General features: G+C 47.2%; 1 protein-coding gene across 2 annotated transcripts in view; it reads left to right on the top strand.

Annotated features, from left to right (window-relative positions):
• Positions 1–16744, top strand: part of CNOT10 (CCR4-NOT transcription complex subunit 10) — a 66151-nt gene extending 49407 nt beyond the window's left edge. For both annotated transcript variants that reach the window (XM_066245152.1, XM_066245151.1), the window contains exons 14-19: positions 3689–3802; positions 7525–7655; positions 8224–8259; positions 8461–8588; positions 12992–13067; positions 16399–16744. In XM_066245152.1, coding sequence (XP_066101249.1) covers positions 3689–3802; positions 7525–7655; positions 8224–8259; positions 8461–8588; positions 12992–13067; positions 16399–16550 — 637 coding nt within the window. In that variant the 3' untranslated portion in view covers positions 16551–16744. The remainder of the gene's footprint in view (positions 1–3688; positions 3803–7524; positions 7656–8223; positions 8260–8460; positions 8589–12991; positions 13068–16398) is intronic.
• The last annotated feature ends 9523 nt before the right edge of the window (positions 16745–26267 follow it).

The following is a 26267-nucleotide window of genomic DNA, read 5'->3' as shown; positions in this document are numbered from 1 at the left end:
CTTAAAACCCTGAAAACTGTGATCTGGTCATACCTATTAAACACCTGCTTCAAGGGGTGAGAAACTGCTCTCATCTTTCTGTGAGGAACAAAAGAGACAGCTTCTGCTTTGAAAGAGTTTATGTTTTGTCCCCATCTTTGACAGAGTGACAACTGAAAATGGATATGTAACTTTGTGACTGTCATTCTAGGTCCTTGAGCTGATGGTCTCCTAAGGCCTTTGGAAAACTTGACCCAGGGCTTTCAAAGTCTTCTTCTTAGCCCTGGCTGGTTGGCTTAGTGGTAGAGCGTCGACCTGGCGTGCAGGAGTCCCGGGTTTGATCCCGGCCAGGGCACACAGGAGAAGTCCCCATCTGCTTCTCCACCCCTCCCCCTCTCCTTCCTCTCTCTCTCTTCCTCTCCCAAAGCCAAGGCTCCATTGGAGCAAAGTTGGCCCGGCGCTGAGGATGGCTCTGTGGCCTCTGCCTCAGGCGCTAGACTGGCTCTGGTTGCAACAGAGCAACGCCCCAGATAGGCAGAGCATCGCCCCCTGGTGGGCGTGCCAGGTGGATCCCTGGTGGGCATGCCGGGTGGATCCTGGTCGGGCACATGCGGGAGTCTGTCTGACTGCCTCCCCGTTTCCAACTTCAGAAAAATACAAAAAAAAAAAAAGTCTTCTTCCTCATAAGCAATACATACCTGGCTGCTCGATAAATGTTCATTGTCCTTTTAACAGAAAAACTACAAGTAAGCCAAAAGAGGAAATTAAGTAACCATGATCTCACTACATGGGGAGCTAACCACTCGCTGCTTCTGAAAAGGGAGAGAAGTAGCCGAGGATTCCCTGCAGGGGCTGTGGCCACAGGGTGGTCTCTCTGGGGAAGAAGGCTTGGAGAGACAGGGATATTGACAGTAGGCTCGTCAGGAAAATCCCTTTGGAAATGACACTACTTGCCTGCTCTTACTCTTCCCCAGGAACAGGGTTCAGATTTTCAATGATGTGCTCAGTAACAAATTTTAAACTTGTAATATTTGGATTAAATTGTTCTCTCCCTTTTAAAAAAGATAAGTCCATATATATGCACAGTTAGTTATATATGCATTAGAAAAAGCACGATGTAATCCTGTCTTCCTACTTTAGTTTTAGGGCCATCCTGTGAATTGATGGAGAAGCAATGTGCTAGGGCGGGAAGAGCAGTGAGTTGGGAGTCTGCAGTGTGGAATGTTAACCTGACCAATTATACGCTCTGAGCTAGAGAACAGTGTATTTAATTACTTTGAATCTCAGTTTCTCCACTGATAACACAGGAACCACATCAGGCAGTCTTTCAGCCTTCCCACTGGAGCCCAAGGCCCTAAGTCTCAGTTTCCTTTTTCCTTCTCGGGGACTAGTCTACTTTTCCATGTTGTTAGGAGTTAAGGGACTCCTTTTCCGTTAGAGCAGTGGTAGTCAACCTGGTGCCTGCCGCCCACTAGGCGGTGTTCCAGCTTTCATGGTGGGCGGTAGCGGAGCAACCAAAGTATAAATAAAAAGATAGATTTAACTATATATAGTAAGTTGTTTTATAAAGATTTATTCTGCCAAACTTAGTGAAAATCCGACATAAAGTACTTGGTAAGTAATTATTACATGCTTTAACTTGCTGTAACTCTGCTTTATACATTTTATAAAGTAAAGTTACTTCCCTACTTTATAAATCACCATTACTGTGGAACCAGTGGACGGTTAGAAAGTTTTACTAGTAACAGAGATACAAAAGTAGGCGGTAGGTATAAAAAGGTTGACTACCCCTGCCTTAGAGGATCATTTTCTCAGGTTCCAGCAAGCAGGGGTGGGCCAGTGAGAGGAAACAGCAGGCTACTCCTGCCCGGGCCCCAGTGTGCTTTCACCAGAAGGGCTGCTTCCAGTCAGAGGATTTCAGAGTTAGAAACCTTTATGGTGATACAGTAACATTCTTCCTAGACTGAAATTACAACCCAGATGCACTTAATGATACACACGTGTATTGTAATTTATAAACATAACTCAAAACGCTGTATCTAAGTCAGATCGTTTGTGGCTGGCCATTCAGACTTCATTTCGATTTGACAGGGGTTTATTTTAAGATTGCCTTGTGGAATGGTTGTTTAACATTCGAGTGATCTATTAGTGTCAAGTCTTTAGCTGGACCTGTTTTAAATGAGCTGCACATTAAATAGAAAACCAAACAGAAATTTAGGTTTCCAGCCCAATTTAGCAAAATCAATGTAACTTAAATTTTTTATTTTCATATGTATTTATTCAGCCTGGATCTTTTCTTATATGTGTATTTATTTAGGATAATAGTATTTATGTAAATCAAATTCTTTTAGTTACTCGATTATTGTTGCTTAATGAGAGCTATAGACTTCTTAATAGGCTCAGAGAAGGACATTTTACATTTACTAAATTAAATGGATTTTATTTATTTTTTACAGAGACAGAGAGAATCAGAGAGAGGGACAGACAGATAGGAATGGAGAGAGCCAAGAAGCCTCAATCTTTGCTGTGACACCTTAGTTGTTCATTGCTTTATTTCTCATATGTGCCCCGACCGTGGGGCCACAGCAGACCAAGTGACACTGCCCCCCCCCCGCCCCCGCACCTCGAGCCAGCGACCTTTGGATCCAAGCTGGTGAGCCTTGCTCAAACCAGATGAGCCCGTGCTCAAGCTGGCGACCTCAAGGTCTTGAACCTGGGTCCTCCGCATCCCAGTCCGACGCTCTATCCATTGCGCCACCGCCTGGTCAGGCAAGTTAAATGGGTTTTTAGTAAATTGTTTCTTAGCAAAATCTCAAATATAGATAGGAAGAGTAACATCTGCTTCTATAGCTTTATTTCTGGGATATTAAAAGATAGGTTCTGGCCTGACCAGGCGGTGGTGCAGTGGATAGAGCATCGGACTGGGATGTGGAAGGATCCAGGTTCGAGACCCCGAGGTCGCCAGCTTGAGCTCAGGCTCATCTGGTTTGAGCAAAAGCTCACCAGCTTGGACCCAAGGTCGCTGGCTCAAGCAAGGGGTTACTCAGTCTGCTGTAGCCCCATGGTCAAGGCACATATGAGAAAGCAATCAATGAACTAAGGTGTTGCAATGCACAACAAAAAACTAATGATTGATGCTTCTCATCTCTCTCCGTTCCTGTCTGTCTGTCCCTCTCTCTGACTCTCTCTGTCTCTGTGGAAAAAAAAAAGAAGATAGGTTCTGGTCAGGAGCTTGGTTGGTTAGAGCATCATCTGATAGGCAAAGGTTGCGGGTTTGATCCCTGGTCAGGGCACATACAGGAGCAGATCGATGTTCCTGTCTGTCTGTCTCTCTCAAAAATCAATCAATAAATAAAATTTTTAAAGGAAGATATGTCCTATGGAAGTAAGTTCTCACTAAGCCAGTAACTACATTATTTTTTTTTTACAGGCTACATATATATATGGTAACTCTATTTGGTTAATTTGTTGGAGATGGGGTCAGTTGTATGGAAGCTAAAGATGATTTAGGTAAATAAGCTACTCTGTGCTTCAGATAATAGTTTTATAAATTGTTGTCATTATTTGCCATTAGTATTGTGGCCTCCTCTCTGCCGTCCTGGTGTCCAGATTGTCAGAGTCATAATGAGGGCCTTCTTTCATTTTTAACAAATGTAACCATTGTGCGCTTTGTAACCCGGGTTCTCAGCCCTTCCCTTCTGTGTTGCAGGTGCTCCATCCTGGCCTGTAGTGCTTACGTGGCTCTGGCTTTGGGCGATAACCTTATGGCTTTGAATCACGCAGATAAACTTCTTCAGCAGCCCAAGCTGTCAGGATCTCTTAAGTAAGTGTGACATGCCCTGTGTGGCCCTGGTTTGTTGTGTTGGGAGGTTTCCAGTTAGTTTGTGGTGCATGGTGCTTCTTTGTACTCCTCTGGTGGAATATTTATTATCTGGGGAAAGCAACTGGTAATTTCATGTTTGGTCATGAAACTTGTTCACTTGTTGCACCTCAAAGATTAATGGAAATGGCACCTGCTACCTCAGGCATTAGGCAGAAACTTTGGACTCTCTAGTGCCGGGATAAAAACCTTTTTATAAAAACCGCCCACTTTTGCAGTGCTGGTCAGCCTTGTCCCTCCCACCCACTAGTGGGCGGTCCAACTTTTATGATGAGCCAATCGCATTGCCGTTTGTTTGCTCTGCTACCACCCACCATGAAAGCTGGAATGCCCACTAGTGGGCGGGAGGGACCAGGCTGACCAGCACTGCAAAAGTGGGCGGTTTTTATAAAAAGGTTCGCCATCATGGCTCTCGTGTCTGCTACCAGGTTTGACTAGCACATATCACCATATATTAGCCTTAATATAAGGTGAGTCCTCAGCAGACCCATAAAAAGGGAATTTGGTCACCATGATAAATCTGCCTCAAGGAATGCAATTTAAATAGACCTTTTTTTTTTTTTTTTTTTTTTTTTCCAAAGTGAGAAGCGGGGAGGCAGGCAGGCAGACTCCCGGGCCATCTTTGCTCCAATGGAGCCTTGGCTGCGGGAGGGGAAGAGAGAGACAGAGAGGAAGGAGAAGGGGAGGGGTGGAGCAGATGGGCGCTTCTCCTGTGTGCCCTGGCCGGGAATCGAACCTGGGACTCCTGCACGCCAAGCCAACGCTCTACCATTGAGCCAACCGGCCAGGACCAAATAAAAGTTTTAAAATATTTTTTCAAACTACTGTACCATTTCCTGAGTATGTGAGTTTTAGTCAGACTTTTTAGACTCCTCTTCAATATTAGTATCATTGTCATTCTAGAAATTTCTAAACAAACCGTCTTGGAATTAAGTTGCAGTATGCAACCTTTGTATGATGCTGATGCTAGATATTTTATGCAAAGCCACAAATGCTCTGTATAACATTATGAAGCTGTTTTTTCATTGATCTTGTGGGTATATTCTTACAGTCTCCAAAATATAACTACATATTTGCCTTTTAGTAGTCTTGTTTATAAAATGTGACACTTAGAATTGTGAGGTCATACTCTGAGGAATGATTCTGTAAATGTTTTAATTTTATTTATTTTTTAATGTGTATTTTATTGATTTTAGAGAGGGGGAGGGAGAGAGCAGGAAAGAGGCAGGAACATCTGTTACTATATGTGCCCTGACTGGGGATTGAACCAGAAACCTCTGTGCTTCAGGACGAGGCTCTAACCAGCCAAGCTATCCGGCCAGGACTAATTTTTTGTCTTTGAAAAAATAATTACTTTATAATATAAATCATCTAAACTTCACATTGATTAAGGTTGTTTCAGGCCAGAGTTCCCCAAACATAACTTGTCCCTCCTGTAACTTGAGATTTTCTCACAATTCCTGTGGAAGGGAACTCCTGCTCTTCTTTGAGAAAAGTGTGTCTAATATTCAGGCCTAGAGGATTCTGAGTTCAGTTCAGGGCAGGTGGGTTGGTCTAAGGTGCCTTCTATCCTCATTGTCCAGGTCCATGAAACACTGGTCAGGAGCTGCGGCTGCCGCCACCACAGAAATTGCCGTGTTCGGATTGTGGTGTGCGTGGCCATTGTTCCAGTGGTGTTTTTTCTTGTCAACAATGAAACAAATGCTTGCTGCTTTTTGAATCCTTTGGTTAACATTGTGATTACTCTTCTTAAATAATCCCAAGTAGATTCTTTTCCTAGCATTTGCTGGACAGTTTTAACTTCATTTATCAGCTTCTTTCATTTGAATGTCAAAGAAACAAAATTTCTAGGTTGTGTGATTTCTTAGCTAACTTCTGAGGGGTTGGCCAAGCCATGTCTGGTTTATTTCTTTTTCATTCTCTTAACCCTTCTGTCCTAACTGTAGGCTTCTTAATCCATCTTCCTGGTCTGGATCAGCACGTCTTTCTGCATTTGGCAGACTAAATACCACAGTAGCTTGACCCTGCTGCTTGTGGCTTCTAGCTACGTAGTCAAGGATATCTGGGTTTGGGGTGTCATGAAAGCATTTCATTTGGTTAAAAAAAATGTTTTAAGTAAATTCACAGAAGACAGTTTGAAGTTTTGTTTGAATTTATGTGTCTGTCTTTTTGATGATTATTGGCTTGTGGATATTGCTTAAATGAAATTTTTAAAATAATCTCATTTCAAAATGTACTTGAAGTTACTGATATTTTTAATTTTCATTTCTGTTAGGATGCTTGGTAGGAAAACAAAGTAAAAGGTCATTGCACACCTGAAACCTGTATAATTATGTTAACCAGTGTCACCCTGATCGATGTATTAAAGAAAATAAAAAAGTTAAAACAAGGTCAACGCAGCCCTGTTAGTTAGAAGAAATTGCTTAATAAGGAAATAAAGAGCTCTGGAGTAATTAATAGGCCTAAATCCCAGAATGTGGTCAAATTGAAGAGGGTCTCAGATTTGAGGAGCCAGGATCCATGTTGGACAGACTCAGGTGGAGCAGTGTGGCAAAGGTGAGACAGGAGCTGGCGCTTTCAGAGGAGGAGTTAGATAACGGCTGAGGAGGTGAGGCCCAGCTTGGAGCCGAAGAAGGCTTAACTGCAGGGGAGCAGCGGGTACGTGCCCTACTCAGGACACTGTCTGAGGGACAGAGGAATCTATAAAAGTTTTTTGCCCTGGCCGGTTGGTTCAGTGGTAGAGCGTCGGCCTGGTATTCAGTAGTCCCAGGTTCGATTCCCAGACAGGGCACACAGGAGAAGCACCCATCTGCTTCTCCACCCCCTCCCCCTCCTTCCTCTCTGTCTCTCTTCCCCTCCCACAGCGAGGCTCCATTGGAGCAAAGTTGGCCTGAGTGCTGAGGATGGCTCCTTGGCCTCTGCCTCAGGCGCTAGAATGGCTCTGGTTGCAACAGAGCAACGCCCCAGATAGGCAGAACATCGCCCCCTGGTGGGCGTGCCAGGTGGATCCCGGTCGGGAGCATGCAGGAGTCTGTCTGACTGCTTCCTTGTTTCCAACTTCAGAAAAATGCAAAAAAAAAATAATTTTTTTTTTGGTTCTCAAGTAGAAAACATCATTACAATTTTGAACAAGGGTATAATACAGGGGTCGGAACCTATGGCTCATGAGCCAGATGTGGCTCTTTTGATGGCTGCATCTGGCTTGCAGACAAATCTTTAATAAAAAAAATAATAACATTAAAAATATAAAACATTCTCATGTATTACAATCCATTCATTTCCTACCGCTCATGTTCATGGTTGCGGGTGGCTGGAGCCAATCACAGCTGTCCTCCGGGACAACACCAAATTTTTATTGGATGCTGTATAATATACATGGGTCATTATATGGCTCTCATGGAATTACATTTTAAAATATGTGACATTAATGGCTCTTTCAGCCAAAAAAGGTTCCCAACCCCTGGTATAATACGTCTAATCCTGTTTTAAATCACCTTACATGATCCATTTATAAACTCAGATTTCAATTCAAAGACTTGAAATACATACTTAAAAAACATACACCAGACTTCATTCTGCATTGGGTGTTTTTGTGATTGCCTACTTTTTGGTTTGAAATCTGTTTTGTTTTTGTTTTTTGTTTGTTTGTTTTTTTCCAATTTTAGGTTTTTGGGTCATCTGTATGCTGCAGAAGCCCTCATCTCTCTGGACAGAATATCTGATGCCATTACACACTTGAACCCAGAGAATGTCACTGATGTCTCCTTAGGGATCTCTTCAAATGAACAGGACCAAGGTTAATGAGGACACATTTGATCCGAAGTGGTCACCATTTCCACTTCCTTCCTATTGTAGCTCAGGATGTGTGGGAACTTAAGGGCGCAGTTGTGAAGGGAAGGAAGTTTTCGGGCGGCTCTCGACATTTTTGACTGTACTGACTTTGTAGTCATTGTTTGCTAAGTAGATCTAGGAGTTTATCAATCATGATCATATTGTCTAACTTCTAACTTTTAAAAGGCTGATAGTGTCAGAACTATTCATTTTCATTCTCCTACTGTATTTTTCTCTCCGGGGGATTCCACAATCTAGAGGAAAGTAAAATACTGCATTCAAAAGTCAGGTTTGAGTCATGGCTAAGTATTTTGAGGACGTGAGGTGGCGTTCCCATATTTAATGTTGTTTCTAGGCCTGGGGTGGTAGGTGGCGGGAGCATTCTAGTGTCTTTAAACAGAACCTCCCTGAGAGAAAAGGGAAGACTGTTACAATTGCCTTGCTTTTTGATTTTCATTTCCTAAAGAAAATTAGGCTCTTCGAATACATACTGTGTTGTCCTGCTTCCTCAGACTTATTTCATTTCTTTGTAGGGTCAGACAAAGGAGACAATGAAGCAATGGAATCCTGTAAGTGAGAAGTTTCGTAAATACCGAAGTAGCCTGGCCCGCGTCCCAAAGGCCCAGGCTCCATCCTGTGTGTCCTTCATTTGTCATCCCAGAGCGGTGGCACTGGGCTTGTTCTGAACCCCTCCAGGGGCAGTGGCTGGGGGTGCTCCCTCGCCCTGGGCCCGGCCTCTTCACCCGCCTCTGTGCTCTTTGTTTCCGCAGCTGGGAAGCGGGCCCCTCAGTGCTACCCCAGTTCCGTCAGCTATGCCAGGTCCGTGATGCTGTTTAACCTTGGCAGCGCCTACTGCCTGCGGAGCGAGTATGACAAAGCCCGCAAGTGTCTGCAGCAGGTGAGGCTGGAGCAGGGTTGCCGGGGGCCCCTCCTACAGCAGCCCGCAGCGGGCCTGGAGCTTGGCTGCTGTTACTCTGTTTGAGGCTGTGGGTGAGTCTGTTCAACACTGGAATGTTATTTTCCAAGCTTGAATATACTCTTGCAAGGTAAACAACTGATCAGTACTGAACATGAACCTAAGGATTTGCTTTAGGAAAAAGGGAAAATGAACCGAGGCACTTAATGGAGAGTTTTATCCTGATGATTTTAATGATTTAAATTTCAAAAGATTGGAAACCATCTAAATAGGGGTCACTTAAGTAAATAATGGTGCATCCATAGAGTCTAACAGTATGGAGCTGTCAACTGTGCTGCACTAAAATGATAACCCATGACCTACCAAGTGAAAAGACCGAAATGCAGCCTCTTCTGTGCCTCCTGTGCACGCACAGGCCCCCGGAAGGGCGGCACCTGCTGACCTGGGCGTCAGGGCGGCTTTGTGGCTGGAGCACTAAAATGGGAGACTTCACTGGATACTTGTATATGTTTGTTTGTTTTTACAGAGACAAAGAGTCAGAGAGAGGGATAGATAGGGACAGACAGACAGGAACTGAGAGAGATGAAAAGCATCAATCATCAGTTTTTCGTTGACACCTTAGTTGTTCATTGATTACTTTCTCATATGTGCCTTGACCGCAGGCCTTCAGCAGACCAAGTAACCCCTTCCTCAAGCCAACGACCTTGGGTTCCAGCTGGTGAGCTTTTGCTCAAACCAGATGAGCCCGCGCTCAAGCTGGTTACCTTGGGGTCTTGAACCTGGGTCCTCTGCATCCCAGTCCGATGCTCTATCCACTGCGCCACCGCCTGGTCAGGCAATACTTGTATACATTTTAATTTTGATTTATGTGAATCTACATCTATTAAAAAACTAAAATTACAAATGTACCTTTCAGAAAGACAGGATTTAAAAAGTCAGACCCGAGGACAATCCACATACACTAAAGAAAGCTACTGGCCACGTGTAACTAACACAGACCTGATTTCTGCCACTGAAATGTCGCATCATCAGCAGGTCTCATGGAAGATGCTGCTTGGACCCCTGGGTCACCAGCCAATCCCTGGACCAGTCATGGGCATGGACCTTTACCTGTAGTAGTAGGGCAGCAGGTCTCACACTGGCAGCCCCAGAGGGATTTCACAGAATGGGAAGCGATAATTCCGCCAAGGGATAGTAATTCAGCAGGTATCTGCTGAGCACTTACCTGCGTGCTCAGCCATGGGAGTTAGTAAATACGTAGGCATGCTGCATACAGCCCTGCCCTGTGGGCCTTACAGCAAGGAGATGCCTCATTGAAGAGAGGATTGCAAGGTCAGAGGATATACAGATTGTAAGATTTTTAATATGGAAAGTTTGTGCCAAGAGACATATTCACCAGCAGCACACAAGAGAGCCCACATCCCCCTATGCTGTCAGAGTCGCTGAAATTGGTATTAAACTGATTCTCAGGCTAGGTGGCTTCAGGAAATCTCCTTCCTCTGGAGGCTGCTTTGTTGTGTCTAGCAGTGATGGAGCTTACCATGCAGAAATTAACCTCGAGCGATGTTTAGTCCACTCAGTGGCATCCAGTCAGCATTTCTCATCCAGAGTCAGAACAGTTAAGTGATCGACTATCCAGGGAAACGTGTTTGTTTGATTTTATCTAGGAATTGAGTACCCGAGTCAGATGGGTTCACATGTTTCCCTGTTCTCCGTGGCAAGGCAAGGGTATTTCACAGCCCTGCTGAAAGTGCCCGTGCACCCCAGTGACTGCAGCAAAGAGGGCTCTGGATCTAAAGTTACAGCGTGTGTGATCCAGCTCGGGCTCTTGTGCAGCAGCTGGCCAGGCGGCTGCCGCGCTGGGAGAGACAGATGGGGTCAGGCCTGGCTCGGGGTCCACAGGGGTTTTTTTGTTTTGGTCCCTTGGTTTTTAGGTTAATCCAGTGGCTGGCCCTTTGTTAATTGGGAGACCCACCCTGCCTGGGAGGACAGGACAATGATGTGAAGGCTTAGGAAGGCCTCCGAGTAGCTGTCTTGGAGGTTGCCTACTGACCACTCACCATCTGAGCAGCCAGTAAGCAAAATGCCGTTAAATCTCATAATAGAAAAAGCTCACCCTGCGAGTTAGCGCAGTCCATTAGAGCAGTGGTCCCCAACCTTCTTTGGGCCACGGACCGGTTTAATGTCAGAAAATATTTTCACGGACCAGCCTTTAGGGTGGGACAGATAAATGTATCATGTGACCAAGACAAGCATCAAGAGTGAGTCTTAGACGGATGTAACAGGGAATCTGGTCATTTTTAAAAAATTAAACATCATTCAGACTTAAATATAAATAAAACGGAAATAATGTAAGTTATTTATTCTTTCTCTGCGGACCGGTACCAAATGGCCCATGGACTGGTACTGGTCCACGGCCTAGGGGTTGGGAACCACTGAATTAGAGCATCGTCCTGAAACGCCAAGGTTGTGTGTTCGATCCCCAGTCAGGGCACATACAGAAAGCAACCAATGAGTGTACAACTAAGTGGAACAGCAAATGAATGTTTCTCTCTCTCTCCCCTTCTCCCTCTCCGCATGCCCCCTTCTCTTTCTCTAAAATCAATCAATTAAAGAAAAAACTGCAGACTCTAGTCCAGGGGTCAGGAACCTATGGCTCGCGAGCCAGATGTGGCTCTTTTGATGGCTGCATCTGGCTCACAGACAAATCTTTAATAAAAAAAATGTTAAAAATATAAAACATTCTCATGTATTACAATCCATTCATTTCCTACCGCTCATGTTCATGGTTGCGGGTGGCTAGAGCCAATCACAGCTGTCCTCCGGGACCACACCCAATTTTTAATGGATAATGTGTAACGTACACGGGTAGTTGTATGGCTCTCATGGAATACATTTTAAAATATGTGGCGTTCATAGCTCTCTCAGCCAAAAAGATTCCCAACCCCTGTTCTAGTCAATGCAAGGAGTAAAGAAATGACCTGTATTAATAGCCAATTGGAGGGCAAATGAATATTTTAATATTCACAAAATGCTGTAAAGGTGATCTTGCCTGTATGAAGCGGGGTCTGAAAGTAGAAAATCTCGTTTTCTGGCCTGAGTTGCTGCACCTCAGTAACGTGGTGAGCAAGCCCCGGCCTTACTCACAGGGAGCTCAGGGGCACGTGCTCCAGGCAAGAGTCCCCACCAGTCTGAGGTGCCTTCTAGTGCTGACGGGAACTGGCTCCTGGGGCACGGGTCGGGTCCACAGACAACTAACTCCCGCCTTCTCCTCTGGGCCTGCGATGCCATCTCCCCCACTGTCTGCCTGTCCGGTGCGGACCCTGCAGGGAGTAATAAGGCTGGCTTCCCTTGCCCAGAAGCTCTCTGTCGGAAGCTGTGTTCTCTCTTCCTACCCATAGTACACTCCTTTCCTCTCCCCAGCATGCAGGTACATCGCTAGTTATGTGCACGTGTTTAATATCTGGGTACGTCCCTGCCTTACCCTACGCCCACCTCTGGTCAGTAATCATTGGCAGAAGGGCACTTCCTGTCAGGGAGGAAGCAAAGCGTCTGGAAGCACGAGCTCCTGAAACGAAGAGCGAGGTGACAGGAAGGGGGAAGCCGCAGTCCAGAGTGGCCCGGACTGAGGCGGTACGCCTGCGACTCGGCACCTTCGACCAGAGCAGGACAGGCTTCCTGTCCGCGGGCCTGGACGGACGGGCGCTGCTGGCTGGTGCACGGCTCTCTGATGTATGGAAGGGCAGCATGTGGCCTGAGCAAGTAAATTATTTGACTAAATCGTGCCACTCCGGGCCTTAAGAATGGAGATGTTGCTTATGCTGTGTTGTCTTGTTTCCTTGTCACCAGCCTCCAGGTGTGAATTCCTATTGCTCACACTGGCCTCTTGCAGGTTACAGTACTGACCTGTTACTTAGGAAAACAAATGGGCGGGCAGAGTTCACCATGAGTGGCACAGTATCTGGTGGAAAGCCACCACAGACTTGGCTGGATGACTGGGGTGTGGAGTCAGGAGGGTCTGATCACCCCTCTCAAACCCAGTGTGGCCAGGAGGCAGAACCCAGGCCAGCAGGGGACACCAAGGCGGGAGAACAGCCTTGCCCGACGAGCCCAGGACGAAGTAGGCGAGGGAAAACATCCAAGTAAAAGTGACCCGTCTGGCTCATTGGTAGGGATCAAGATAAAGGCCCCCGAGAGCCATCAGAACAGAGCTGTAGCCGTCCCTAAGAGGGCATGTGGTAATGGCCAGTGAGCTTGAATAAGTTTCTAACTGGTCATTAGTAGGCTGACAGCCTTTTTTTTTTTTTTTTTTTTTTTACGTTACTGTACTTGGAGTTTGTATCTTAAGCTGCTGATTTCGTGTGTCGTTTTTGTTTTGAGCACAGGCGGCTTCAATGATCCATCCTAAAGAGGTGCCCCCAGAAGCCATCCTACTGGCAGTCTACCTGGAACTGCAGAATGGTAAGGAAGTCTTCTCTCATCCTCTTCAAAGAGCTCAAGATTTTTGGTGTCCCTTTTCCTCTTTGAAATTGAACCTTTGGGCCTGATCAGGCGGTGGTGCAGGGGATGGAGTGTTGGCCTGGGATGCTGAGGACCCAGGTTTGAAATCCTGAGGTCGCCAGCAGCTTCAGCGTAGGATCATAGAAATGACCCCATGTTCGTTGGCTGTAGCCTAAGATAACTGGCTTGAAGCCCAAGGTCGCTGACTTGAGCAAGGAGTCACTGGCTCTGCTGTAGCCCCCCAGTCAAGGCCCATATGAGAAAGCAATCAATGGCCTGACCTGTGGTGGTGCAGTGGGTAAAGCGTCAACCTGGAAACGCTGAGGTTGCCGGTTTAAAGCCCTGGGCTTGCCTGGTCAAAGCACATATGGGAGTTGATGCTTCCAGCTCCTCCCCCTTCTCTCTGTCTCTCTATCCTCTCTAAAAATAAATAAATAAATAAAAATTAAAAAAAAAAAAAAGAAAGCAATCAATGAACAACTAAGGGGTCACAACTATGAGTTGATGTTTCTCATCTCTCTTCCTTCCTGTCTGTCCCTATCTGTCCTTCCCTACCCCCTTCTCTCTCTCTCTTCCTCTCACTAAAAAAAAAAAAAAAGAGAGAGAGAGAGAAATTGAAACTTTGCTATCCTTGAAAATAATACCCATCAAGTTCTTCTAAACAAAAATGTAGGTTGGGATTTTTGGTATCTTACAAATCCCTACTTCTTGCAAGTTAAGCAAATTTCCTTTGTGAAAATGCAGAATAGCTTAACTTCTGACACTTAGTTATAATTAATCCCTACTGATTAACCTTTCTCTTAGACAGCCAAATGACTCTAATTGATATGAGTCAGAATGCCAGTTGCTCTCAGTTGTACACCTGACTTATTTTGAACACAAATGTCATTTAAAATGAGTTTACAGCCTGACCAGGCAGTGGCACAGTGGATAGAGCATTGGACTGGGATGCACAGAACCCAGGTTCGAGACCCCGAGGTCACCAGCTTGAGCGTGGGCTCATCTGGTTTGAGCAAAGCTCACCAGCTTGGACCCAAGGTCGCTGGCTCGAGCAAGGGGTTACTCAGTCTGCTGAAGGCCCCACGGTCAAGACACATATGAGAAAGCAATCAATGAACAATTAAGAGGGCCACAACGAAAAACTGATTGATGCTTCTCATCTCTCTCCGTTCCTGTCTGTCTGTCCCTACCTTTCCCTCTCTCTGACTCTCTCTCTCTCTGTCTCTTTAAAAAATAAAATAAAATAGCCCTGGCCGGTTGGCTCAGCGGTAGAGCGTCGGCCTAGCGTGCGGAGGACCCGGGTTCGATTCCCGGCCAGGGCACATAGGAGAAGCGCCCATTTGCTTCTCCACCCCCGCCCCCTCCTTCCTCTCTGTCTCTCTCTTCCCCTCCCGCAGCTGAGGCTCCATTGGAGCAAAGATGGCCCGGGCGCTGGGGATGGCTCTGTGGCCTCTGCCCCAGGCACTAGAGTGGCTCTGGTCGCAACATGGCGACGCCCAGGATGGGCCGAGCATCGCCCCCTGGTGGGCAGAGCGTCGCCCCCATGGTGGGCGTGCCGGGTGGATCCCGGTCGGGCGCATGCGGGAGTCTGTCTGACTGTCTCTCCCTGTTTCCAGCTTCAGAAAAGAAAAAAAAAAAAAAAATGAAAAAAAAATAATAATAAAATAAAATAAAATAATGAGTTTACAGTAAGTCAGTTTTTGCTAAGAATCATTTATCCAAACCTAAATCAGGTTATACCTCTGGAGCATATGCACCCTCCAGGATGGGGCTCCCTAGAAGAAAGGCTGTGGGTCCTACCTGAGAGAGAGCATGAAGTGGGGAAAAAGGTGTGAATGGGAGAAATTAGAAGAGACAGAAATAGGCCCTGGCCGGTTGGCTCAGTGGTAGAGCGTCAGCCCAGTGTGTGGATGTCTCAGGTTCAATTCCTGGTCAGGGCACACAGGAGAAGTGCCCATCTGCTTCTCTACCCTTCTCCTCTAGTTTCTCTTTTTCTCTCTCTCTTTCTCTCTCTTCCCTTCCTGTAGCCATGGCTCGATTGGAATGAGTTGGGCCGGGCACTGAGGATGGCTCCATGGCCTCCGCCTCAGGCGCTAAAAAGAGCTCAGTTATGGAGCAACTCCCCAGATGGGCAGAGCATCACCCCCTACTGGGCTTGCCCAGTGGATCCCAGTTGGGACGCATGCGGGAGTCTGTTTCTCTGCCTCCTTTCCTCTCACTGAATTAAAAAAAGAGAGACAGAAATAGTGAAAGTTGAAAATCATACCTTCTTATGGATCATGGAAATCCATTCCTTATGGCTAAGGAAGGGGCACTGAATGCCTGGCACCCAGCAGGCCTTGGCCTCCTGAAAGGCCTGGTTCAGTGTAGTGCCTGGTTCCAGATCCCTTCTGTGCATTCTACCTGTAGACAAGCTTTCAGCCTGGGCTAGAACCGTAGGATCACCGGGGGTGCTGCCTGTGGTGGCACAGTGGAGAAAGTGTCGACCTTGAATGTTGAGGTTGCCAGTTCGAAACTTTGGGTTTGCCTATTCAAGGCATATGTGGGAGTTGATGCTTCCTGCTCTTTCCCCCCTCTCTTTCTCTCTCTCTCTCTTTCTCTCTCCTCTCTCTAAAATGAATAAGGAAACTCTTAAAATAATATCACTGGGGCACTTTAAAAACTCCCATTGCCGGCCCTGGCCGGTTGGCTCAGCGGTAGAGCGTCGGCCTAGCGTGCGGAGGACCCGGGTTCGATTCCCGGCCAGGGCACATAGGAGAAGCGCCCATTTGCCTCTCCACCCCTCCGCCGCGCCTTCCTCTCTGTCTCTCTCGTCCCCTCCCGCAGCCAAGACTCCATTGGAGCAAAGATGGCCCGGGCGCTGGGGATGGCTCTGTGGCCTCTGCCCCAGGCGCTAGAGTGGCTCTGGTCGCAATATGGCGACACCCAGGAGGGTCGCAACATGGCGACGCCCAGGATGGGCAGAGCGTCGCCCCCTGGTGGGCGTGCCGGGTGGATCCCGGTCGGGCGCATGCGGGAGTCTGTCTGACTGTCTCTCCCTGTTTCCAGCTTCAGAAAAATGAAAAAAAAAAAAAAAAAAAAAAAACAAAAAAAAAAAACTCCCATTGCCCAGGTCACACCCGTGACCTCTTACGTTGGACTTTGTTGGGATGGGACTGAGGTCTGTGTGATGCCAGAGTATGGCAGAGGGGCTGGCCACTGCTCTTCTAGGACATCGCTACCCCCTCGCAGGATTCTGATGGCTTGCTCTGTATGTGGTGGTATTGTTTTTTAATGGGAAGTGTTTTTATAGGTAATACCCAGCTGGCCTTACAGATCATCAAAAGGAATCAGCTGCTGCCTACAGTGAAAACCCTCTCTGAAATGAGAAAGAAGCCAGTGTTCCAGCCTGTCCACCCAATCCAGCCCATCCAAATGCCGGCTTTCACTGTACAGAGAAAATGAGCTTTTGCTCTTGGAAAACTATCACCTGAGACCCAGGGGAGTACTTATGGGCCTTTTTAGTTGTATCACAGCAAAAGGAATAAAAGAAAGATGGTGAAGGGGCTCGTTTTGAGGATACAATTTGAAACGATTCTAACCCGATTATTTTTTTTCTTTTTGCCGGAAGTTTACTTAAAATTAAAGGTTCACAAATTCATTTTTGTCTGTTTTTCTCTAATCTGTACTAGACTGTTCATTTGGAGTCATTATGTAATATATATATCTGTGTCATGGGCAATTAAATCATTCAGAACAGTCTTATACAACATAGTTGTATAAGGTGATAGTTGTCTTTCTTGCTACTGTTAAAGAGGATCGAGGCATCTGAGACTCAGTGTTCACGTTTGTAAAATTGAGGGGATAACAGCAGCAGTAGGTGAGTACCCCATCCACACACTGACCCGGAGGCAGAGGTGAAGTTCATGTGTTTTATGCCTAGTACTGAATAAAAGGGCCAGAAAATGCGTCATAAAACCCATAAGGCTAGCCTGAACTGGCAGTGGCGCAGTGGATAGAGCGTCAGACTGGGATGCAGAGGACCCAGGTTCGAGACCCTGAGGTCGCCAGCTTGAGCACGGGCTCATCTGAGTTGACCAAGGCTCACCAGCTTGAACCCAAGGTCACTGGCTTGAGCAAGGGGTCACTCAGTCTGCTGTAGCCCCCAGTCAAGGCACATATGAGAAGGCAACCAATGAACAACTAAGGTGTTGCAATGAAAAACTGATAATTTAAAAAACAAAAACAAAAAAACTGATAATTGATGCTTTTCATCTCTCTTTGTTCCTGTCTGTCCCTATCTATTCCTCTCTCTGATTTTCTCTCTGTCTCTGTAAAAAAAACAAAAAAATAAATTAAATAAAACCCGTAAGGCTAGCCCTGGCCTGTTGACTCAGCAGTAGAGCATCGGCTTGGCGTGTGGAAGTCCTGGGTTCGATTCCCGGCCAGGGCACACAGGAGAAGCACCCATCTGCTTCTCCACCCCTCCTCCTCTCCTTCCTCTCTGTCTCTCTCTTCCCTTCCTGCAGCCAAGGCTCCATTGGAGCAAAGTTAGCCCAGGTGCTGGGGATGGCTCCATGGCCTCCACCTCAGGCGCTAGAATGGCTCCAATTGCAACACAGCAACGGCCCAGATGGGCAGAACATCGCCCCTGATGGACATGCCAGGTGGATCCCGGTCAGGTGCATGCGGGAGTCTGTCTTTCTGCCTCTCCACTTCTAACTTTGGAAAAATACACACACACACACACAAAATTAATAAAAAAAAAAAACCCATCAGGCTAGCACAATTGACTGAGAAGAGATTACTGATCTGATAAGAATGTTTGCTTAAAAATCAGAAATGAAGGCAAACATGGTTCAGGGCACTGGTCCTGTGTCGTCCTCTTATGCTCTTGGGCAAAAGCATTGATTCTGGAGTCTGTTTGCAAGTTCAAGGTTTATTGCTAACCCCTTTGCAAACGCAAACAAAAATTTAAAAGCTTTTTTCCAAGAGACAGGTATAGGTATGTGTTGCAGGATTGACAAGGCATTTTGTGCACAGGGTTGAGAGATACACTAAGGAGAAAAAAAAGCAATGCTTTAGGGAAATCAGGTGACCTCCCAGTTAAAATCATGTTTGGTTCGGTATATTCACCAAAGCCAGCCGTTTAGGAGTATCTCTTGCTGTCTACCTTTCTTGGTTTCCCAGATTGGGAGACCAGTGTAACAGTGTAACCCTCCAATCCATGGGGTTCCTGGGTTTCACAGCCAGAGAAGGGAGTGTTTGCATAGCACATAATTTATCCAGAACTTGATCGAAATTATTCTGGCTGAAATCAAACAGTTTACAGGGCTGTATCCCAGAACCGAGTGTTTGTGGTGTACTAGACATTGCCCACAAATTACTCAGGCAAAGGGTGGGTGGAGTTCCTTCTTTCACTTAAACATGGGATGGATTTGTATACAGGTTCTGTTGCCCTCTGGTCACGTGACTGTTTTATACGCCAAAGAGATTCTTTCCAGGTAGCTTCAGGATATAGGCCCTAGTTTCTTGGGCCTCTCGAAGCCTTTTCCAGATGAGGAAGCCCCTTAAGCTGCACTGGTCAGTGGTCCACGTGTGTAGCCTCCGCTTTCCCGAGCCCCAGACAAGCCTCAGCTCTGTGGGACCCGCTCTTCTGCTGCAGGAGGGTATAGTTGCTTAGGCAGGGCACTTCCGGAGAGTGAGCCCACAGACCTCAAATTGCTAGGACTCTACAACGGTTTGGTATTTGAATTTGGAAAAGGCTTGTAATTATACTCGAGGACAATACATCTTTGGAGAAATCTCAAGAAATCAGAACATTCCCTGCTTACTGGTTGGTTTGTGGGAAAGTAGGAATCACTATGAGGAGACCAGCTAGGTCCCATTTTGTTTTGTTTTTTTGTTTTGTGTTTGACAGAGATAGAGAGATGGACAGATAGGGAAAGACAGACAGGAAGAGAGATGAGGAAGCATCAATTCTTCATTGCAGCACCGTGGTTCATTGATTGCTTTCTCATATGTGCCTTGACTGGGGGGCTACAGCAGAGGGAGTGATCCCTTGTTAAAGCCAGCGACCTTGGGCTTCAGGCTAGCGACCATGGGGTCACATCTAGGATCCCATGCGCAAGCCAGCGAACTGCGCTCAAGTTGGTGCCCTCAGGGTTTCGAACCTGGGTCCTCCGCATCCCAGTCCGATGCTCTATCCACTGTGCCACCACCTGGTCAGGTCCATCTTGCTTTGTTAAATAAGAATACATTTGGGACCTGGTCAGGTAGCTTACTTAGTTGGTTAGAACATTTTCTCGACATGCTGAGGTTGCAGGTTTGATCCCTGATTAGCCCACATGCAAGAACCAACCAATGAATGCAAAAACAAGTGGAACAACAAATCAATGTTTCTCTATCTCCCTTCCTCTCTCAAAAAATCCATTTAAAGCCTGACCTGTGGTGGTGCAGTGGGATAAAGCATCGACCTGGAACACTGAGGTCGCCAGTTCGAGACCCTGGGCTTGCCTGGTCAAGGCACATATGGGAGTTGATGCTTCCTGCTCCTTCCCTTCTCTCTCTCTCTCTCTCTCTCTCTCTCTTCCTCTCCCTCTTTCTCTTTCTCTTTCTCTCTCTCTCCTCCCTGAAAATTGAATAAAGTCTTTAAAAAACAAAAAAAATCGCCTGACCTGTGGTGGCGCAGTGGATAAAGCGTCGACCTGGAAATGCTGAGATCGCCGGTTTGAAACCCTGGGCTTGCCTGGTCAAGGCACATATGGAAGTTGATGCTTCCAGCTCCTACCCCTTCTCTCTCTCTCTCTCTCTCTGTCTCTCTCTCCTTCTCTGTCTCTCTCTCTCCCCTCTCTAAAAATGAATAAATAAAATAAAAATAAAAAATTTAAAAAAAATCCATTTAAAAAATAACAACAGCCTGACCAGGCGGTGGCCCAGTGGATAGAGCGTCGGACTGGGATGCGGAGGACCCAAGTTCAAGACCCCGAGGTCACCAGCTTGAGCGCAGGCTCATCTGGTTTGAGCAAAAGCTCGCCAGCTTGAGCCCAAGGTTGCTGGCTTGAGCAAGGGGTTACTCGGTCTGCTGAAGGCCCGCGGTCAAGGCACATATGAGAAAGCAATCAATGAACAACTAAGGTGTTGCAACGTGCAACGAAAAACTAATGACTGATGATTCTCATCTCTGTTCCTGTCTGTCCCTGTCTATCCCTCTCTCTGACTCTCTCTCTCTCTAAAAAAAAAATAATAATAATAATCCACCAGTTACAACATTCAAATGAGTTGAACAACAAAATCAATGTTTCTTTGTTGTCTCTCTCTCTCCCTCTCTCTAAAAATCAATTAATAAAAGTAAAAAAATTTTAAAAATGGCTGCAAGTAGTAAAAGCCGGATCTGTAGTTTAAGGATGAATGTTCTTCTCTCACTTGAGAAGGGGATACACGGGCAGCTGCCTTCTGGCCCAGCTGGTTCTCAGTGATGCCATCAGGGACCCGGCTCTGTTTTTCCACAACCCTCAGCATTTGGGCTTTTGTCCCCTTGGGCACAAGATGTTCCAGCATGACACCCACATGGAAGGCAAGCAGAGGGGCAAAGGCAGCCTGTTTGACAGGAGACCATCAGGAGCAAAGCTTTCCCAGAAACCCCGGCAAACCGCAGCTTCCACGACCTTGGCCACATCAAGGGGTGTAGCCTTCCTTCGCTGCGGGGAAGGGTGGGAAGTCACCACCAGCGCCTGCTGCAGTTGCTGGAGCAGCCCAGTTACGTTTTCCCAGCCTGAGAGCTACATCTGATCACTGGTGTCACATTAGGATTCTGGCATTCCCCAGCCTTCCCCAGCCCACCCGTGGCAGGTAGCTCCCAGCACATTGAACAGGGATCCTCAGCTCTGCGACTTTGTTCCTACGGGCTGTTGCCTCAGCCAGAAATGCTTCTGCCCACCTATTGCCCAGCATGTTAACGCCACTCAGCGAGGTAACTGTAAATAACTCTGATACAACGTTTTAAATGACCTGACCTGGTGGTGGCGCAGTGGATAGAGCGTCGGACTGGGATGTGGAAGGACCCAGGTTCGAGACCCCGAGGTCGCCAGCTTGAGTGCGGGCTCATCTGGTTTGAGCGAGGCTCACCAGCTTGGACCCAAGGTCGCTGGCTCCAGCAAGGGGTTGCTTGGTCTGCTGAAGGCCCGCAGTCAAGGCACATGTGAGAAAGCAATCAATGAACAACTAAGGTGTTGCAACGCGCAATGAAAAACTAATGATTGATGCTTCTCATCTCTCTCCATCCCTGTCTATCCCTCTCTCTGACTCACTGTCTGTCTCTATAAAAAATAATTAATTTAAAAAAAACCCAAAAACGTTTTAAATGCTTCTTCTCTGATGTTTTCTTAGCTTTCCCCAACTTCTTCCCCCTCAGTGTGTCTCCTGATGCGTAACCTGTTTTCTCTGGGATATGGTTTTCTGTAATTTTTTTTTAATTTTAATTTTATTTTATTTATTCATTTTAGAGAGGAGAGAGAGACAGAGAGAGAGAATGGGGGGAGGAACTGGAAGCATCAACTCCCATATGTGCCTTGATCAGGCAAGCCCAGGGTTTTGAACCGGCGACCTCAGCATTTCCAGGTCGACGCTTTATCCACTGCGCCACCACAGGTCAGGCAGTTTTCTGTAATTTAACAGGTGTGGGTGCTGCAGGCGTCAATCTCAAAGGATGGCATCTTATATTCTGAGCCCCATTTAGCTGCAAGATGGGGTGCAAAAGTCACTACAGGGATCCTTTCACAGACCCAATGAGAATGTGACTGCAGGTGTCCCCCAATCTGCAAGGCATGAACCCTCAGAAGAGCTGGGGAAGTTTTCCATCTTGCCCCTGGCTCTTACCCATAGGAAAGCGGCCCCCAGAGTTCTACTCTAGGCCCAGCAACCTTCAATGGCCCTTCCTGACCCCCTCCACCTGCCTGCACAGGGACACTGCTCAAATTCCGCCACCCCTGTCATAACAACCTGCCCTGACATATCTCCAGCATTCGTAGTCTCTTGTCTGGCCAGTTAGCTAGGAGCTCGGCCTCTTACTCAATCCGAGTGACTGAGCAAATGCTGGGATCTCTCTTGTTCTTTGCCCATCTTGCAAAATGAGTATCCCTTCCCTCAGGGCCCAGCGTGAAGAGTAAAACAGGTGATGAATGTCAAGTGCACCATTTAATACAGGTGAGGTCACTTAGCTCTCTGGTTGCCCAAAGGACCTGCTCGCCCTGCCACCCTCCACACTGCAGCTCAGCGTTACCCTCTCCGCCTCTCCCATCCCTTTCCCTTCCTGGAAGCTCCCTAGAGAAAAGCGATGACATCGTGGGCCCTGGAGCAGCCTCTTTGACTGACTTCGAATCTTGGTTCTCTCACTGGGACGAGCTGGATCTGGAACAGGTTGTTTTGCTTCTTTGTGCTTCTGTTTCTTCATTTGTAAAATGAGGGTGCCAGTGGTACCTACCTATCTCTCAGGATTGGAATGGGGTTCAGGGGCCTGGCCATTGTTGCTACTGCTGGATGTGCCTGGAATTCCACAGGTTGAAAATGAAACTCCATAATTTCCAGTGTGTAGTATCAAGGATGTCAGAGCAGAGACTGTCTTCTGAACCACCAGCATTGTGGAGACAGCGCTTGGGTGGGCGGGGGGAGCTGGGGGACTCGGGTAAATTACTTTGGATACGTCCAGTGTCTGCTTCAGGAAAGGACCGGGATCCACCTGGCATGCCTATCAGGGGCGATGTTCTGCCCATCTGGGCCGTTGCTCCGTTGCAATCAGAGCCATACTGGTGCCTGAGGCGGAGGCCATGGAGCCATCCTCAGCACCCGGGCTAACTTTGCTCCAATGGAGCCTTGGCTGCAGGAGGGGAAGAGAGAGACAGAGAGGAAAAAGAGGGGGAGGGGTGGAGAAGCAGATGGGTGCTTCTCCTGTGTGCCCTGACTGGGAATTGAACCCAGGACTTCCACACGCCGGGCCGATGCTCTACTGCGGAGTCAACCGGCCAGGGCTAGCCTTATGGGTTTTATTGATATTTAATTTATTTTTTTGGTTTTTTTAGAGACAGAGAGAAAGTCAGAGAGAGGGATAGATAGGGACAGACAGACAGGAACAAAGAGAGATGGGAAGCATCAATTATCAGTTTTTTGTTGCGACACCTCAGTTGTTCATTGATTGCCTTCTCATATGTGCCTTGACCGGGGCTACGGCAGACTGAGTGACCCCTTGCTGGAGCCAGCAACCTTGGGCTCAAGCTGGTGAGCCTTGCTCAAATCAGATGAGCCCGCGCTCAAGCTGGCGACCTCAGGGTCTCGAACCCGAGTCCTCCGCATTCCAGGACCTTTCTTACTTTGTCCCGGCCCTTATCCTGTGCCGACAAGGGGTCCCAAGTCTGCCTGCCTCCGGTTCCTCCTCCTACCCTTTCTTCAGCACCCTGTGACTTCCTACAACTGCTGTGACTCCTGCCCAGGCCTTCAGGAGCTCCAGGCCTTTTCTTGGTAACTGCTTTCTTCTCCTACTTAGCTTCTGTTGCTCCCAACCTTACACCCCAGGTGTAACCCAAACTGGACTCTTAGCCATCCCCGAACAAAGGAGTCACCACTTCCCACCCCTAAGGCTTTGCTTCAGTAGCCTCTACTGCCTAGAACCTTCTTCCAGTTTCATTTAGCCCACATCCTCACCATCGCACACTACCTCTCCATGTCCCTGGCCCCACGGAGAGTCCTCTTACACCCCACCTCTTCATTCATTCCACGGGAGTTTACCAAAGGCCTGTTCTGGGCTGGTGAGCTTTTTTGGTTGAGGCCCATGGTAACTTGGCAAATCTGCAGGCGCAGTCCATGTTTTCTCTTCTTTGTCAATTGTTTTCCTCTTCTTCCTGTGTTGTAAGTACTTTGAAGACAGGGCTGTTCATTATACAGTGTATGGGTTGTTCTATATGAACAATAAAATCTGCTGAACAGAATTTTTGATGATGTTTACTTCCTAGGCCTGTCAATGTCACAGGAACTATTTGCAAGGTTGGGATGGCCTATTAACATAATCCCCAGGTTTACAGGGCCTCAGCATCCTTGACCCTCTGAGCCTTATCAAGTGTTAGTTAAATAGTGGCCCAGCACAGGTGAGTTACTGGTCAGACTCAGCTAGCCAGCCTAAAGTAACCAGACCCATACATATACAAAGAAAGCGACTGACGCATTCAGCTTCCTTTCCTCCTTTGGAAGAACAAGGCAGAAATACAGGCTCTGGGGTAGGAGTTAGGGGTGTCATGGGAGGAGGCAGCAAAGTTCATTAGCCCCCTCATTTGGGGCAAAGGGGATCCGTGTGGTGACACACAATTGTCCGAGAGGATTTAGGAGGATTTGGCCAAGTGTCCCTGTGGGCCCCAAGCCTCGTCCTAATCCGGTCCACATTTCAGACTACTTAGGATCGCATTAAATGTCAAAGCCGGCGTTTAGGGAAATATCTACATTTCGTATGCATCACCCGGGTCAAAAGAAAAGCTGAAACGAACCTTCGAGCATTTGGCTGGAGAAGCGCTCTGTGTGGTCCGGAGTGTGAATGGGGAGAGGGGGGCAGCGCCCTCGCGGCCTCCCGGCCCAGGAATGCGGGCTTTTCACATGTAGAAAATGCTAATGCTTTGTTCCAGCCTCTGCCTCCCGGAGGCGCGGAGGCGCGGAGGCGCCCGGCGGATTGTCACAGCTGCATTTGCATGTGCGCAGCCCCCTGTCCCATCCCCACCCCCACCCGACCCCTCCCCCAGCACAGCTTTCCTAGGGGACTTCTGGGACTGATGGAAAGACCGCCTGCAAATGTCCTCGGCCATCATTAATCCCTGGTAAAGCCACAGGTAGCTATTTGGAAACTTTCTGAATGAATAGCTTTCCTTTGAGGCACCGGGCAGGTGAATTGCTTTTAATCCAATTGCAAGATGTTGTTTAACACTTTCAGTTATTTTATAGAAAACAAGTTACTCCATCAAGGAAGATCAAAGCGTTGGATGTGCAGCTTCACATTTACATCCTTAAGGCAAGAATCCTGCGTTTGATGTGACACTTTTCAGGGGCTCCAAATCAGGCAGTATGTAGTTCGTCCTCAGAGTGAGCAGCCGAGAGACCGCAGGTGGCGGGTGAGGAGGGAGACACGCAGCCCAAAGGGTTAAGAAGCGGCGGGCGTGCAGACGCGCGGGTTTAAAGCAGCTGTCCGGGCGGCGGGACAGTGCCAGGCGGACTTGATCCGCAGGCGCCGCGCCTGAAGCCCGGGATACAGAGCGCCACCTACCGGCGGCACGGTCAGTCCGCTCGTTGAACGAGCCCGGGAAGAGCCGGGATACCGTCAAGCCCCGAGCGCCCGTGTTCCCCAGCAGGGCTCCATATATACCGGCTTGGAAACCCACCGCCGTCGGACGGATGCAGGGTTGGGGACCCAGCATTTCCTAGAGCTGAGCTTTACCTCTGGTAGACACCCGGGGGCCCAAGGATTCGGGTGGAAAAGCGCGTCCTGCCCAACAAATACACTACCCAGTTCCCTTCACTGGTTATCGTATTTAGTTGGTTCATTTCCTTTTCATTTTATTGCTATTCTCATACTTGTTCAGTTAGTTTTATTTACTTTACTCTTTTAATTTTAGTTATTTCCTTTTAGCTTTTATTTCGTTTATCTCATTTCGTTATTTAGTTTATTTCATTTCCCATTTTACTAATTTGTTTCATTAATTTCGTTTTGTTTTTATTTTCTATTAATTTATATTTAATTTAATATTCATTTAATCTCATTATTGACTTTATTTTATTTTTTTAACTTTTTAAGACTATTTATTTTATTTTATTTTTTTTATTCATTTTAGAAATGGGGGGGAGAGGGGGAGGGGAGGAGTAGGAAGCATCAACTCCCATATGTGCCTTGACTGGACAAGCCCAGGGTTTTAAACCGACCTCAGCATTTCCAGGTCGATGCTTTATCCTATTTATTTATTTTAGAGAGAAGAGAGAGAATGGGAGGAGGAGCAGGAAGAAACATCAACTCCCATAAGTGCCTTGACCAGGCAAGCCCAGGGTTTCAAACCTGCAACCTCAGCATTCCAGGTCGATGCTTTATCCACTGCGCCACCACAGGTCAGGCTGTTCTATTTTATTTTATCGTGTTTTACTTTATTTGTGAGTGAAGGA

Source organism: Saccopteryx bilineata, chromosome 10 (assembly GCF_036850765.1).
Source record: "Saccopteryx bilineata isolate mSacBil1 chromosome 10, mSacBil1_pri_phased_curated, whole genome shotgun sequence".
NCBI classification, from domain to species: Eukaryota; Metazoa; Chordata; class Mammalia; order Chiroptera; family Emballonuridae; genus Saccopteryx; species Saccopteryx bilineata.
Note: the sequence above shows the minus strand (reverse complement) of the source record. Positions and strands in the feature narration are given on the sequence as shown.